General features: G+C 46.0%; 1 protein-coding gene across 2 annotated transcripts in view; it reads right to left on the bottom strand.

Annotated features, from left to right (window-relative positions):
• TMEM132D (transmembrane protein 132D) overlaps window positions 1-17,380 on the bottom strand; it is a 557,603-nt gene that overhangs the window by 284,919 nt on the left and 255,304 nt on the right. For both annotated transcript variants that reach the window (XM_027576431.2, XM_035723861.1), the window contains exon 3: window positions 14,459-14,605. In XM_027576431.2, the coding sequence (XP_027432232.2) occupies window positions 14,459-14,605 (147 nt within the window). The remainder of the gene's footprint in view (window positions 1-14,458; window positions 14,606-17,380) is intronic.

Raw genomic sequence — 17,380 nt, 5'->3', positions numbered from 1 at the left:
CTCTCCTAAATCCGGGGTCCGTTCCAGGAGTCAGAAGATCCTGAAGGCAGCACCGTGGCCGACAGCCCGAGCCCGCAACCTGCCTCCCTGGGGCTGAGACCTAGTTCTACTGCAGCTACAGGAGCGAACTAGGGAAGGGCGCTCGGTGCCCCTGGCTACTGCAACAAGTTCCCACAAACGTGGTGGCCAAGAATAACACACACTTACTCTCTTCCGGTCCCGGAGGGCAGGAGTCTGCAGCCAAGGCACCGGCAGAGCTGGTTTCATGAAGACTCCGGGGAGAACCCACAGCCCTGTGTCTTCAGCTTGGCTCCTCGTCCCCCTTTCCAATCCTGTCAGATCCCTGATCCCACTGCATTCAAACCTTACAAGGATCATTAGAGTCTCATTACATTGGGTCTACCGGACAATCCAAAACAGTCTCCCCATCTCAAGACCCTGTTGCATTACAGGTCCCAGGAGCCACGACAGAGACATAGTTTGAGAGGAGAAAGAGGCATCGCTCATCCCATCCCAGGGAATAATTTACATGACCTGCCTTCAGCTGGGTCTCAGTTTCACGGTCCACAAAATGGGAGTGAACTCTTTGCCTTTGGTGTTAGGAGAATAAACGGCTAAGTTTAGAGTGCTTACTGGTACAACACCAAAGAGAAGTTGGCACATAATGGTTTCTTAACCAATGTAAGGTATTGGTAGTACCTTACAAAGTACACATATTACTGTGTGTAGGTGTCTAGCGGAAAGGGGCTTCCCTGAGGTTCTAGAACACATTCAGACAACAGAGGTGAGTGAGACGGGTCTGGCCATTAGGTTTGGAGGACGCTGAGCCGGCTGCCGTGTCTGATGTTTCCATCCCCCAGGGCTGGCATCGGGCTCGGGATCGTCCTCAAGGGGGTCAAGCCATCCCATTGCCCTATGTTAAAATAGCACTGGACAATAAATAAATACTAAATGAAATTTTCCTTCCCCATGCAAAATCCAATTCACATCTTCTCATAAATCCTGCCCGAGGCTCCTGCTACAATTTCTTAGGCTCATAACCCCATCACAAGGTCACTGTGAAATTAGTTTGCAGGCAGTTTTCTCCATGGCTGGCATGGGTGAATAAAGAACAGGAGGAAATTATGATTGGCTCTTTTTGGATGATATTTATGCTTTGAAAAGAAAAATCCAACTTCTGATGCTAACGGTGGCATTAGAACTAGTTGATTTCCTTTGTTTTTATACGATTTTTAACATATGTTCTAAGACCGTTATATAACAGAACAAATCAATTTTAATTTATCTTGCTAAAAGATAATCAATGCACGTTTTATCTCATAAGTATTGCAGGTATTTTCATTCTTGCAATCCAAAGAGAATTAAAATTAAGTATTATGTCCTTGAATGGAAAGACAAAAAATGAACAATGTATGTAATCACCGAGATGATCAGAATACAATTTCCGAAGATGGTTCTTTTTCCGACAAGAGTCAACAATTTCACCAATGCCTGAACTGTTTCCCTTCATGTCAACCCTGATTTCACTCTTGAAGGAAAAACATACGTTTCTCTAGGGCAAGTCTGTCATAACAATAAAAGAATTAAAGCCCCAGGATATTTTTGTAATTAATAAAACTAATGCAAGCTTCTTGTGAAGACTGGCAAATGTCAACAGATGTAAGACTGAGGCTGTGAGACCCTTAAGAAGAGATGTAACATAGGACACTGACCTCCTGTATAATCCAGTACCCGGCACACAGTAGGTTCTCAGAAAATTTCTGGTTTGAATTCAGGACAAAATAAATATCACCCATAATCTCATTGTTACTGAATTTTGTCACATTTCACCTTCAGCCTGTTGACTATGGTATATGTCACACCAGGTTATATGTTATATCACACCAGGCAATTGCGAGAATTTTCTTGTGCCAATAAATATCAGAAAACACCATTTTATTGGCCCGGTTACATTTTGCTATGTGAATATGCTAAAGTCACTCAGTCATTCCTCTATCCTTATCTAGTTAGGAGATTCCAAATTTTTATTATTAATTAAAATGTGAAAACCATGCCTATGCATCATATTTCTGATGACTTATTTAGGATTAGTTCCTGGAATACGGGACCAAAAGGTTACGGAACATTTTAAGAAATCTTGGCACACACACAGATCTATTGCTTTTCTATATGGGAAGTTCCATGAAGGTTTTCTATTGTTTGCAATTGTATTTATGAGAAGTTATAATATAATATACCTCTCTCAACTGCTGCATAGGGAGGTTTATATGTTAAAAAATACTTTGTTCTTTAATTATGTCTCATCCCATTTTAAAGAACCTGAACTTGTTTACCGAAGGGTCATTAATCTGGGGCCCAAGGAGATGGAATTCAGGGGTCTGTAAACCTAGATGGGGAAAATGCATTTTTATAATTTTTTTTTCAGCTGTAAAGTGAAAATTTAGCACACCCTTCCAGAAGGAACATAGGCAACAGCCAGAGCAGCAAGGATGGTGACTTTTCACCAACTGAAGTGTCAGTGACCGTCACGTCAACTAGCACTTGTAATAGATACTTCAAAATAGATTCCGCCCTTCACACTTGTTTGAAATCACAGGGGTGATGAGATGTGCTCCTAGGATTCATTTGAAGGGTTTTAGGAAGGAAGCACATCTACCGCAACACAAAAAAATATTTTTTTAAACCATGTTTCAATATAACCACCGTCCTCAGCTCTGCTATGAGTTTGATTCCATGAAATTAAAAACAGTATTCTGAGAAAAGATTCCTAGGCATGAGGGAGCTGCCAACGCAGTCCATGGCCCCCAAAAAGGATGGGGACCCGTGCTTCAGTGGCAGCTGGGGAGCAATCAGAATAAAGCACAAGATAAAAACAGGTAAGACACGCTGCGCACTGCGAAGGGCTCGAGGAATGCGGGCCAGGTGGTGCCGAAGCCGGACAGGAGGAGAGCGTCAGGCCGTACCTGACGTGACATTGTGGGCATTAAATAAAACATGGTGGACCACTTACTACGCTGGTGCCCAACCACCTCATGCTCCCGTAAGACTGGAGACCTGTCCACAGCCACACAGACGATGTGGCATCCAGTGCCCGGTGCAAGCAGCAAACTCTCCCCAGAACTCACTGGTACCGACAGCTTGCACGGTTTGGATGTTGTGGCTAACTCAGCACCCAAGGGATCCTCATGTCTGCTTCGGGTGAGATAAACTCCCTTCGGAATAACTTCACTCCCGTTGGAGAGCGCGTGGAGTCCAAGGAGCAAGCGGGCCATCCTGCAGGTGGGAAGGGAGGGCGAGTGCCGTAAACAGAGCGCACTCGTGCCGGGCTTCGCGAAACGTGGCCCACCTTCAACGGTTTTCAGTCTGACACCCCTCCCTTTGGATGATTTCATGGAAAAGCAGCAGTCTACTCCCACAACCGCCGAGCAGCACAGGGTGGAGACATCCCACGTCTCCATATCAAGGCCAATTGCTACTAGCATTTAGCAGCCAGGCCACGCAGTCCCCAGGCACTCACACTGTTGCGGCGCTTTCTCGGGGCTCCATGCCGGTTTTCTCCGGGAGGATCTGTTGTAATGAGCACCAACACACCAAGCGAAATGTTCTCATCCACGTTCCATCTGCTTCCAGGAGGGGGGGGTCATCAAAACCACATCCAGCAAGTATCCTGGGCTCCAAAAGTTACACGGGGACAATGCTAAGCAGTGACCGACACAGACAATCCCAGTGACTAACACTGACGTCAACGGAGTGGAAAGACACTTGCTTATGTTTAGAGAGTTCCAGATGATTGCTGCACATTTTGAAACAGATCCTGACCTGATTGCATCCTATGCTGGCATCTGTCCACAACTAAAAAACCCGGTGTTTTTCCTCTCCAGAATATTTTAGAATTCTGATTGTAGCCAAGAGGCCACGACCTTGTAAGGGGAGTTGAGGTCATACATCTTATTTCTATGGTATAAAAACCAGATCTACCTTTATGACAAAGATGAAGGACCGAGAGCCCCCTGTGTTTACTGATTGGAATCTTTGGTTCAATGAGATAAATCTCTTCAAAACAGCGAGATGAAAATGCTCTTGATGCTGGCTGGCTACAGCATCATTTCCTTGACCGCTGATCAAGTCAAGGTTCCACTGAGAAAAAGTTTTGAAATCTCATAAAAGAGCAAACTCATCTATAAAAAGAGGAAAATAAGAGTTAATTCAGGAAATAATAAAGTAATCTGGTGCCTGGTAACTTGGTGGATCCCAGGGAGAAGTTGAAAATGAACTACCATAAAATGAGGTCTAGAAATTGCCTACGAATGGGGGATAGAACACGTCACCTCCTGTCTCTGCCCTCCTGCCCCAGCAGCACGCCACTGAGGTTCGGCCAAGCCCGCTCACACACACGGGGCGTTCTTCTCCATCCCTGTGTACTATTCCACAGCTAAGGTGTAGCTCAGTGTTTTAGCCACTCACCAGTTGAGAGACATTTGGGTTGTTTCCATTTTGGGCTGATATGGAAAATGCAGTATTATGGAGACAGAAAAGAGATCAGTGATTACTTGGAACTGAGGAGGTAGGAATTCACAGCAGATGATGAAAAGAAAAAAGACTCTGGTAATGGAAGTGTGCTCTAACACCAGATTGTGGTGATGGTCAGAGTCTTCTAAAACTCATTGAACTGCATACTTCACATGGGTGAATTTTATGATATATAATTTATAACTCCAAAGCTCCAAGAGGAAAAAAAAAGCACTAAGTAAGAATATAAAGTTTCGTGACCTTCCTGCTATCTTCTCCAACAAGGCCTAAAAAGAGAAGGTACGCCGGGCTAACTGGCGACAAAATTAATCACAAGAGTTAAAGGCTAACAAGTCACCAGGGAAACTTCTTGAACTAATTGGCACACAGCACGGAAGCAGAGAGAATATCCAAAACGTGTACATTTAAAAATAAAAGAAGCCATCCTGTCCAAGAGAACAATAATCAGAATGAAATTTTTAGAACCCGAGAAACAAGATGATATTTTTCACAGTTGGACTATAAATAAAGCTACTCTGGATGGATCCTATAATTCTCCTTTTGTTTCTTTTTTTAACATTCCATGAAATACTATTATCTTTCTAAGCTGCTCCCCAGACCTTCAAGAAACAGATAATCCACACACATGAGGCTGAGCACACCAGGGAAATGTGGAGATTTCAGGATGTTTGCAGGTGCTCACAGCCAAGATCAGTCACATAGCATGAAGGCCGAGATCAGAGCAGCCCGGATAGCTAGGTGATCAGAAGGCTGGCTGTCCCTAAGAACTTCTCCCGCACCCTCAAAACATCTCAGGTACTATGCACTTGTTGTACAATGAACACCTATGAAAACAAGTATGACTACAGATACTCATGACTCTTAGCAAATTTTAAAAAAAATCGTATTTTGCATCATGCATGTATCCACAGACATATTTTTCCCCATAGGACTTTTACTAATAATGTTTTCCCTCTTCGGAGACCAGGACTCTAAGGGCTGTGCACGCGCACACACCCACGCACACCCACGCGCACACACATTCCCTCCCCACGCAGTCTCCAGCTCAGAAATGAATTAGAAGACGAAGAGCAGGCCACGGGTTTCTAGACGGGCTGTTCTGTCCCATCAGATATGCCTACTATTAGATGCTTCTGGTGATTCCAATGAATGAAGAATTTATCCTTCCTTGACGCAGTGGGTACAGGGCTGGCCGGCGTTGTGGAATCACACACCACCGGCAGCCCAGCGTCGGCCAGGGTGCACAGCACCGGGGTGTGTGGATGAGGCACTCTGATGACAGCGAGTGGCATGATATACTCCTCATTGCTATTAGGTTATAACTCAGGCCTGAACTGTTAGCTTTGTAGCTAGGGCACCAGGCGCCAGAGTCCTGCCCGCCCTGGGGCTCCCACCGAGAGCAGAGGCAGCTTCTGCAAGTCAAGACGAGTGGCACTAACTCACTGCTGTCACCCTCTGAAAGTGGGTGCTAAATAATTTAGTTCTAAATTTGGTACTCTACTTGGAAATGGGGGATATTAAGTATCAAATATATGGATGTAATAAAAGTAAAGCAACACATGGGTAAATTAAGGCAAAGCTCACGCTCCCCCGTGTTTCCGTGTAATGGGATTGGGTAGGTGTTGGGAAATGGTAAATGAGTCTGCCTGAGGTGTAATTTCACAGAGAATTGGGCTCATAATTTCCCCTTAACCGTAATGCCATGTGCTGTAATTATCATGCCACCATCCTTAGTCTGTATGTTTCTCGGGGAAGCAGCATAAGGAATCTTCCATTTCCTGGGACAGAACGCGGCACAGTCTTGGGAAGATCCCAGAGCCATCTCCTCGATGCTGCCCGCACAGCATCCTGCACACCATCCTCTGAGTCGTGCGTACGAGGCCGGACTTTCAAGGAGCAGCATCATCCCACCTCCATCTGTGTTAACTCTGTTTCCCTCAAAAACAACACAATTCTGCGTGTCTCTCTTGTAATCACTTGAGAGGTAACATCAGACATGGTATCCAAACATCCTACTGCCCACAATGCTGGATGTTCAGGTCAATTTGAGGTTGCCACACATTAATAACTAGATCTAGGGGTGCCTGGTGGCTCGATCGGTTGAGTGTCTGACTCTTGGTTTCATCTCAGGTCATGATCTCAGGGTCCAGGGATCGAGCCCCGCATCGGGCTCCATGCTCAGGGCGGAGTTTGCTTCTCCCCCTGCCCCTCCCCCTACTCTCTCTCTCTCTCTCTCTCTCTCCCAAATAAATAAATAAAATCTTAAAATATATATACAATTATATCTAAGCCACTCCTCACAATGGCAGAATAAGATTCCACCATGTGAATGTACTGTTTTAAAAAAGTCCATTCACCTCTTGATGAATATTTAGTTTGTTTCGGGCCGTCAGTGATTTTTAAAAATACAGTAACAAATGCCACTGTACACATCTCTCCACATCCATTGTCAAGCCTTAATCTGGACTAGATGTACCTAGAAATGCAATTTTAGGGTCATACAGATGCACGTCTTAAATGTTATTAGCCAGATACTGACAGATATCTCTCCAAAGTGGATGAAGCATTTTATAATTCCTCTGGCACAGCACTATAAGCATCCCTTGTTCTTCCTCATTCTCAGAAAAACATTTTATTATGTGCATCTTTTCCCCCCCTGCAATATGATTAGAAGAAATGCTATCTGGTAGTATTGGAAACAATACCTCGGTCTGTTGTAACCCTAATGCAGAAGGTATTAGAACATACTTGAATGGAAATGCTTCTGACAGGTTCTAAATTCAGACCTGATACTTGATAAAACCTCCACATGCGACTAATGTAATTCATCTCATATTCTATGAAAGTTTTCATTTTGAGTATGGAAATAAAATATAATTCTCCACGATCCAGGAGGACTTGGGTACGCAGGCTCCCTATATTATACGCCATTTTAACAATCTGAAACAATTAATAGATGGTTTTCTTAGCGTGGTGCCCTTGATTATTTCAGTGTGTTCACACGCAGGATTATATGAGATTCGCACAAGAGTTCGGCAAAGGCCGACCTCGCGTTGATACCGTTGCTGATATCACAGAAGATGATGCTTTACCTCCTGTTACTTCTCTGGTGACGTGCAGTCGTCAGCACAAAAATGAGACAGATCAGATTCCCTTGACTCTGATGCCCCTGTTCCTTCTACCCCCGTGGAAAGGAATTCTCATTCAAACACTAAAAGGTACGCATATCGTAATCCTAAATCAATGATAAGGATGCTGCAAGCATTTAACGCATCAAACAAATCACACTTAACACAGGAAAGATGTACAATTTTGACAATTTTATACCATCATCTCAGGCTTTGTTGTTGTTACCTTCGGGTTCTAGACGTCAGAAGAGTTGAACTGCCTCGCTGAAGACAGACCCCCGGAAAATATATCTAATCAAAGTATTACATTAATTTAAAAAAAATCTCAAGATCTTTATTTTCCATCACTGGGTCTGTCATCTTGCTACAGCCCACAGCAGCAAAGAGCAATCATTACACTTCGCTTTCTAAAGCGAAACGGAACAGTTTTCAATCTATAAGATCTCTATCACAAGTAATTACTGCCTGAAACAAAGGGGCCAGATCTTTCTGGCTTTGAATCTGGGCAACCCCGCAGATGGACACAGCAACCCCAAATAGTCCATATTCCATTCTGTAACAACAAAGACAAGCATCCAGGGCTCTGTTAAACAACAATTGTCACAGTGCAGGACAGCTTAATTTTTCTGTTTTCCCTATCTCTTCTTTTCCTAATTCAAAACAATCCACCTTCACTATGGGAATTTTCAGAAACACACACCGAGCAAATGACAAGGAATGCATGCATCACACGTGACGTCACCACCTGGGGATGAGCGCGGTCTACATTCTGTTGGGTCCTGTCTCAATTTTTCCCGCCCTCTATTTATTTAGAAACAAATTGGCATTCTCTTGTAAGCAATTTTGTAATCTACTTTTATAGCACATTTATTAAGATATAATTCATATGGTGTCAAAGTCCTCACTTTAAAGTGTACAGGTGAGTGGCTTGCAGTCCCCCTACTGACCTGCAGGGTATGTTTATTACTTCTGAAAGAAACCCACGTGCACCAGCAGTCAGGCTCAGGCCCTGGTCCCCAGCAACCGCGGAGCTGCCCAGACGCAGGTCTAAGAAGTGGCCCGCTCGGGACACATCATCTAAACGGTTTGTATCGCGTGGTGTGACATGCTCAGAGCTGGTCCATGTTGTAGATGGGTCAACACTTCCCTTTGTGTAAATGCAAGCAGGGTCCCCTCGGGTGGGCACACCACACTGGTTTATCTGCTCACTTTCCAGCTATGATGGGTGCTGCTGGTGTGAAGGTTTGTGCAACAATTTTTGTGCAAACTCTTGCTTTCAGTTCCCCTGGGTGCAGAGCTAGGAGTGCTGGACTCTTTGGTAACTAGGTTAGCTTCGCCTGAGTGTATAACTAGCAGTGCTGGACCTTGTAACTATGTTAGCTCTGCCTGGGTGTATAACTAGCAGTGTCAGACCCTGTGGTAACAAGGTTAGCTCTGCCTGGGTGTATAACTAGTACTGTCGGACCCTGTGGTAACTAAGTTAGTTCCACTTGGGTGTAAAACTACTACTGCTGGACCCTGTGATAACTAGGTTAGTTCGCCTGGGTGTAAAACTAGTACTGCTGGACCCCGTGGTAACTAGGTTAGTTCCGCCTGGGTGTATAACTAGTACTGCTGGACCCCGTGGTAAGTAGGTTAGTTCCGCCTGTGTGTATAACTAGTACTGCTGGACCCCGTGGTAAGTAGGTTAATTCTGCCTGGGTATATAACTAGTACTGCTGGACCCCATGGTAAGTAGGTTAATTCCGCCTGGGTGTATAACCAGTACTGCTTGACCCTGTGGTAACTAGGTTAGCTCCCATGTTCCTGTGGTCATTCTTCTTTGTTTACACTCGTTTGGCTGGTTTCAGGGGTCTCTCCTTCTTTCCACTTCTCACGCTCTCTTCTGAAGTTTCTTTCTCCTGAAGGTTTTGCCCAGCTACGTGGATTCGAGTTTCTGCAGCCCCGAACCCAACGGCCACAGTGTTCCAACTTCTCTCTGTCTTCCTGATCTCGTGGCTTCTCCTCCTCGAGGCTCGATCCATCTTTTCTGACCTGAGTCTGAGAACATTGATCAGTGTTTAAAAGCATCTCTGTTTCATGCAAGGCAGTTCTGTCTCTGTCTCGGGTTTTTGAGGGTTTTCCCCGAGTTCATTCTCACCCATCCCTGGGGGTGCCCCCCATGCAGGGACTCTGCCGCTTCCAGAGGGGAAGCCTTGCTGGCTCTTCATGTTCACACGCACCTGTGCACAGAAAACAGCATGCCGTCTGCATCAGGACCGCTCCTGGCTTTTCATGCCTGGGTCTCCACTCACAGTCCAGCTTTCTCTCTCTCTCTCATGCACAATTGGGACTGGCCCCCTTGGCAATCTCGTTCAGCTCAGTACCATCTACACCTGAACAAACTCTGCCTTAACTTTCTAACCGGTGCATAACGTTTCTGGTGCATTGCTAAGGTGGGTCTACCCACCCTATATTCCCTTTATATTTCTCTGGGAACCTCCACAGGAGCCTGGCAGAGTGAAAGAGATCGCCAGGTACCATGTGCTTTTCATCTTCCTATTGGAAATCCCACAACATCTGCCCTTTAAAAATTACCGAGAAAGAGGATTTGGGCTGCTGGATCCACTTGGTCTGTTCTGTCTTAGGAATGGAAAAATGACGCTGCGCTGAACACACCACTGTCTGTCATCAATGATGTTTCCTACTTTTCTCTGATGTCTGGTGCAGCCACTTGGCTGAGTCTTGGCCGAGGAGATGCAAGAGGAAATTGGCAGTTGTTGGCATGGTTTCCAGTTGCTGAAAGGGAGCCGACCCAGCTGAGAAGACCCTTTTCCACAGGGCAGATGTGATGACCAGCACCCTTGCAGTCATTTTAGTCTGTGAGGATGCAAGCCCTGCACCAGCGTGTCATGCAAGAAAGACAGGTGCCTTGGACCCTGAAGGACTGGGGAGTTGATATACCAGCCCTGGCCCACCTACACTAGGCTTTTTCTTTTTGAGAGAGAAATAAACTTCTGTCTTGCTTAAGTCACTCTTATTTGCATTAAAAATTAAGTAATCAAATAATCCTAACAAACAGAGTTTGAGATATACTTATCAATGCCAGAATAACCTCACTTTGAATGTACTTTCATGACTTTAGTCATTTCTGCCTCTATTTGAAATATCCACTATTTCTACAGCAGTTCATGTTCTTAAAATATGTATGTTTTAAAGTGGGACACATTACCTACGGTAAACATAACATCAGTGTCATATATAACAAGTAGATGATAATTATGAAAAAAATCAAATTCTAGCTGTGTACTCTTGCCTATGATCTGCTGGCAAAGGAGAGACTGTAAGGCCAAGGTTGAGCATTTCCATCAGAAGTCTTCCTAGAGAACCGAAAGCCATGGAAGCAAATGTCATTCAAGTTTATTCAAACCCGTATCTATGTTACCACCTAAAATCATTTACACAGCAATAGTGGCAAACTTTGGAAAACATTCCTCTAAGCAGAGAAGAGCAAGCATATTAAAAATATATGGCTTCTGTTACACACTGGTCTCAGTTTACCTTGTGCTGTAGTGAGTGAGATTCTAAAAATGCAATATGGAATCTGATGAGCAGAGCATTAGTTATTCTAGTCTGTCCCATACTATTTCCTGGCAAGGCTTAGTCAAGAGCCCCCCTAGCTGTGTTAACATTGATATGTTAATACTATGATGATAAGGTTTTCAGCAACCAAACTTCTCCAGAAAGGGAAGGCTGTATTTCAACTCAGATGAGAGATCTTCTCTCCTTCCAGTTGAATTCATCACTACCACAAGTGTCTTCTTAATCCATAAAATTACACCTGTCACAGTGACTTAACTTCATTAACGCAACTTCATGATCCATGGTGAATTATTAGCAATACAAAATCCATGACTCTCACTCAGGCTAATTAAGATTGCCTCTTTGCATTCTGATAATCTGATTCTGACTTTTACGAATAACTAAAAAACATTCAAAGAGAGTGGGGAGAACTTATAAAGCAAGACAACTTCTGAAGCAAAACCTTCTAATGTTAAACTACTCCATAATACATTTTCCAATTATCCTTCAAATAAAGAGAAATGGTTCTCCTCCCAGGCCACTCACTACCCCAAATACTGGAGCATGGTACTTCTTCACTGAATACTGTGCAGGCAGAAGTAAAATGAAAATCTGAAGTGAGGAGAAAAATTGAATATATTAATGAATATATCATATTCAAAAATGTCAATTTGGCTGTATACATTTTATTAAATGGTAATACATGCACAGAGCAAAAAATTCACAGTCCAAATGGTTCACAGGATAATGTAACTTACACTCAGCCTTCTCCCCCAACTTCTTGGCACCCCATCCAGGAGAAAGCACAATTGCCAGATCCTCTGCTCAAAAAGTACCCTTCCCTGGGTTTTCCCCCAAACTGGCCTTCAACATACACCCTGTTATACACCTTACTTTTTTAAACAGGTGTACTGGTGAGGATTCAGGATGTGTGATTCGCATCTCACCACATGTAGTAACAGAGACGAAGTGGAATTCTAGAACTGCAGGAAACAAACATTTACGGAGATCCCCATGTGCACCAGACGCTGCTGTAGGGGCTGGAACCAGAGCTGCAAACAGGAGAGTTACGTTCCCAAACCGAGAGGGCCCACACATGCAGGCTTCCTCATTAGGCAGATCCTTCCTAGCTGTGGCGAAAGAACTGGATTCTAAAAACATAACCCTCCACCCACATGGACACGTGTGAGTATGGATAAATCACATGACAGTGAGTGCACGTGCTTAAACACCTATATCTTCCGTGTATTGTGTATGTGTTCTAGAGAGTCCTGCTACATAGATACATGTATCTCATTACGGATACAAACACGTGGTGCATATAGACATATATAATATACTGTATATCATATATCACGTATTACTTACACAGACACACATAAGTATGTATGTCTACGTGTGCATGTGTGCCTTTTTTCACATCATCCGGACCCACAGTAGGAAACAGAACGGACGTCAGAATCTACAAAGGGATAAGGCATGTTCTCCACAGGCGATGGCATTATGATATCAGGATTTTGAAGGAATAACTTGGTATTCCATTTGGGGCACTTGCTTCTGAAAGAAGACACTGACAGAAATTTAAAAAAAGTGGCAAGCCCCATACGTTGGTATGTTTCCATGTGTTCTGCAGACGCTGAGTTTCTGTCCCACTTAAAGGCGTGTTCAAGGCCTTTGCTTGACCCAGGAAAAGCAGCTTACACCTTAGTGGGGATGAGGCACCTTCAGAAAGTTTCCTTACTTCTCCTCCAGGCCCCAGGACAAACTGAACTAATTCTTAGCCAGAAATTCAAAAGCAAAAAAAAAAGTTTAAAATGGTCCGAATCTCTTCACATTTCATAGAAAATACTACAACCACTACTATTAATAATAACCCACAGAGAAAATGCAAGAAAGCAAGCAGAAAACAAAACAGACTGGTTGAGATCCTTCCTCCCAAATTCCTCTCCTCTTCTGGTAAAGAATACCTGCCTGCCTACCTAACTGCCTAACTACCTATCATGTATCTATCCATACATCCATCCATCCTTCCTTCCTCATTTTTGCTAACTTCACAACACAAAAGAAATCTTTACTAAGGTTTTTTACCTCTACTTACCAAATCACAGGACTGGCACAGGCATATTTGGATGTGTGGATATGTGTAAGTTCGTTATGTGTATCAGTGTGCCGTTCTGTTACTACATAGACAGTTAGGGCAGAACTCTAGATCCGAATTTCTTCCTTTTCCTCTCATTTGCTCTACAAGCAAATCTTCAAGAAAGACTCTTAGAACACTGGTCATAAAAGGAAGAACCCAAGCGAGAGCTTGAGAGTTGACGACCTGAATCCTGGAGCACCAGTGTAATAAGCAAAGGAACACAGAAGGGATCCCAAGTCAAACTGTCCCCAAACTGGCATCAAATGCTCCCTGATAATGAACCAAAAAAATGTATCATAGCCATCAGATGAGATTCATGTTCTCGATATTAGAATAAGTAAATGGAAAACAAACGTTTTTTTCCCAACACTGAGCTATGAAGTTTAATAATCTGACACCAGAAGTAACATGTTACATACCTGGGATTCATATGCTTGTTATTTTTTCAGTTTTCCATAATATACAGAGCGAAAACAAACCAGCCTGAAAGTAGTAAAAATATGTGACCAGACTAAGAATTCTCCAGAGCCACAAATGAGGTTTCAGAAAAACAGGAATAAATCAGGAACCACTGAGTTTCCAAGTCTCTCTGCCCAGCTGTGAGTTAAGGGTTTCTAATTTGGTGGGTATCAGACACAGATTCAAGTTTTAATTTGTCTCTAGAGTGATTCACAATGGCCCATCATTCCACAGCAGACAGCCTGCCGTTCATCAGAAAGTGCGTGTGCACAAACAATCACATACGTCTACGTGGCAAATGGGGACTGCACCCCACGTGTGCCCAGATACACACAGCGCTGTTGTAACACTTGAGGGACAGGTCATCATATCAGAGATGTCCAGACCCACAGGGAGGAGGCCATGATGCACTGCAGGACCATCTGCAGATAAATCCCACCTGCACGCAGGGTCCTTGCAGGTGCCCCGCGGCTATGCTCAACTGTGGAGGAGGTCGGAGCCATCCATCTTCCTGGGAAGCACGAGTTATACAGAAAACAGGCACCACATGCAAATCACAGTGAGAACGGGATGTCAGCACATGCGGGAAGGAGCTCCCCGTCCCAGCGAGTCTGGAGATGCCGGACGCCATGGGACTCACCTGGTTTCCGAGCCAGCGGATTTCTTCTGACAAACGATGACAGCAGGTGCGTACTTGCCACTGTGGTCCTTGCCCTCCGTGACCTCCCAAATGGAAGGGCTGCTGGCTCTCACCCCCACGACGCTCACGCCCTTCTGCACCTTGGCCCTGTAAGGAGACAGCGAGTGCACAGCTCAGACCGCGCTGGGGAGCGCGAGGTCCCGCGGGTTCTGGGAGCACGGAGAACACACCTGCACACGGCTGCCCGGCAGGTGTCAGCTCACGCTAAACAGGATTTAATCACATATTTGCCAGCACCTCAAAATCCATCTGTCCTAACTGTCCCCAATCATTCCCACCTTTAGCAGAGGGGCTAGAAACGGTGCACGGGCAGTCTGTGGGCGTTAAGAAATACAGCTGCGCTCATGGGTGGCTTCGGTTTCTGGGTTCTTTTTTAAACAATGACTTTCTTGAAAACCCCCAGACTATGATAACTAAACAGGAGAAGGAAATGAATTAAAATCGCACGAATGAAGTTAGTATTGACACCGCGCTCACCTCTGCAGAGGGACCCTCCCCTCTGCACCAGGCACTGAGGGAAGCCTCACCTGGACTACCTGCTTCCCTCAGGTGTGCTCAGGGCCTAACAAGGGGCCCCGGGAGCACAGGAGCTGGGGTTTGAACACAGGGGTCCGGCTCCGCCCACGCCCCTCCCGCTCGCGCCCCGCCCGCCCCCGCTCGCGCCCCCCGCCCGCTCGCCCCCCGCCCGCTCGCGCCCCGCCCGCTCGCGCCCCCCCCCCCCCGCTCGCGCCCCGCCCGCCCCCTGCCCGCGCCCCTCCCACCACACAGCCCCACCCTCTCCCCTGCCCTGAGCATCTGGGTCCTGGCGGCTGCTGAGCCACTGTGCCCCACACACCAGGTGCGCTTCCCGGGCGTTACAGCTGCAACGCTTTGAAGTGTCACACAGGTCCTGCGGGGTCAGAGCTTCCACGGAGCGGTGACCCTGGTGTCACCCGGCCCCGAACCACCTCGCAGCCCAAACCGTGCCCGCTGCTTCCCTTGGCCTGACACACACCCATCTGGCACGGAGGCCGCTTACCCCGATCCCACTCACATTCCCCGCTACCCATCACTGGTCAGCGCCTGTCTGGAGATCGAACACCCACTCGGACTTTACACAGACAGATTTGCCGAGGCGCGTGTGCTGTCCGGCACACACACGCCCATTCATTCACTCCTTCCTCATCGTCCAAGGCAGGGGGACCGTGATATGCCCGGAGGCTCCTTGCCAAGATACGAGGGGCCTCGTTCCTTCCCGAGAAGCTGGTGAGTGAGGAAGGGTCTATCACAGCAGAGCCCTGATTTGCTCTCAGAAGTTTCAAGTGACAAACATACAGAACGGCAAGTGTACAATACAAAATGCAATGCATCGCACACCGTCTGATGTGCAAACTGGCCTCATGTTTGAGAGTCATGTTCCTGACGGGTTTTCTCCTCCTCGTCCCTTGGGAAGCACACAAGGAACCTTCCAGCAAGAGCCGTGGGGGCGAGCAGGCGACTGGGGAGAAGACCGTCGGGTGGGGGGGCCCTCCAGAGGTCCATCTGCTATGCACACATGGACACGGAGCCCCGGCCACAGACGCCGACCCTCCGCCTCTGAACCATCCTGCACACTCAGAGACAAGCAGGGCGGGAAGAGGGCAGAGAGGGACATGCCCGCCCCTAACCCCAAAAACATGACCTCCCCCAGAAACAACTTCAAAGTACATTGTGTAGAAGACCCAGAAGCAGGTCTGGGGTTGGTATTCCAGAAAGCCCCACTGGCAAGGAGGCTCCTGGCTGGCATCCAAGCTCTGGGCTTATGGGGGGAGGTCCCCACCGTTCCCTGAGAAGAGGGGCTCACCATACGCAAACAGTTTGTACAAACAATGGGGCTTATGCCCGACACCCACTGGAGTCTGGAATCACGGTGCATGCCGGGCAGAGGGGCCTGGTGACCAGCCCCCAGTGAAAACCCTGGGCTTCTAGGCTCAGCTGAGCTTCCCGGGTGGGCGAGACTCACACGTGAGGCCACAAGTCATCGCTGAGGAACCAGTGGCGTCCCGCATGACTCCCCCAGGAGAAGGTTCTGGAAGCCTGTTCCTATTTCCCCCAGTCTTCGCCCCATGCGTCTTTTCCCTTTGTTGAATTTGCTTTGTGTCCTTTGCTGTAACAAATCACCCCTATGATTAGGACCCCATGCCACGTCCTGAGTCCTCCTAGCAAGTCAGCAAACTGGAGAGTGGCCCGGGGAACCCCGACACACAACCTGATTTGACTGTTCTACAAAGAGAAGGGGAATCACCGTGGGGCCCTCACGATGCTAAAGCTGGAAGTTTTAGGAGGTGAGCTTCAATGGATAACATTCTTTCTGCAGGAAAAAAAAATTACATGTTTTGTGTTTTAAATAATCATCGTACAGGCCAACACTTTGAAAGCAGCTATTTATAAATTAGGAATTGAATGCACAGGCCAGAAAGCCGTCTCATTTTCGGGATACTCTGGTGAAACATAAAGGTGAATAAACTATGATTTCTGCCTTGCAGCAACTCAATTAAATAGCAGGCAACCAGGATGTGGTGGCCGAAAAAAAGTTCAATTCACTGAGGACAGATGCTATTATATCGAGATGAATTCTAAGGGCTGTCCTAATTATGGTATGCTGGAATTTTATTGCATCAAATTTGCTTTAAATAAATAGGTCATCATTCTGGATTTGGTGATCTTTTCATTCTATAGGAGATATCAGCACATAAGACTTTTCTGATACAGAATGAGCTCGTATTTTTCTTAAATTGTATTCACAAGTAGGTCATGTGGAGCTCAGATAATGCTTCTTCTGTGAATCGTTTTCAAGTTCTCAGGAAAGAACGTGGTTGCTTATGTAACCTATGAAGTACCCAG

This window comes from Zalophus californianus, chromosome 14 (assembly GCF_009762305.2).
Source record: "Zalophus californianus isolate mZalCal1 chromosome 14, mZalCal1.pri.v2, whole genome shotgun sequence".
Lineage (NCBI taxonomy): Eukaryota > Metazoa > Chordata > Mammalia > Carnivora > Otariidae > Zalophus > Zalophus californianus.
This window is presented reverse-complemented; position numbering and strand designations above follow the sequence as displayed.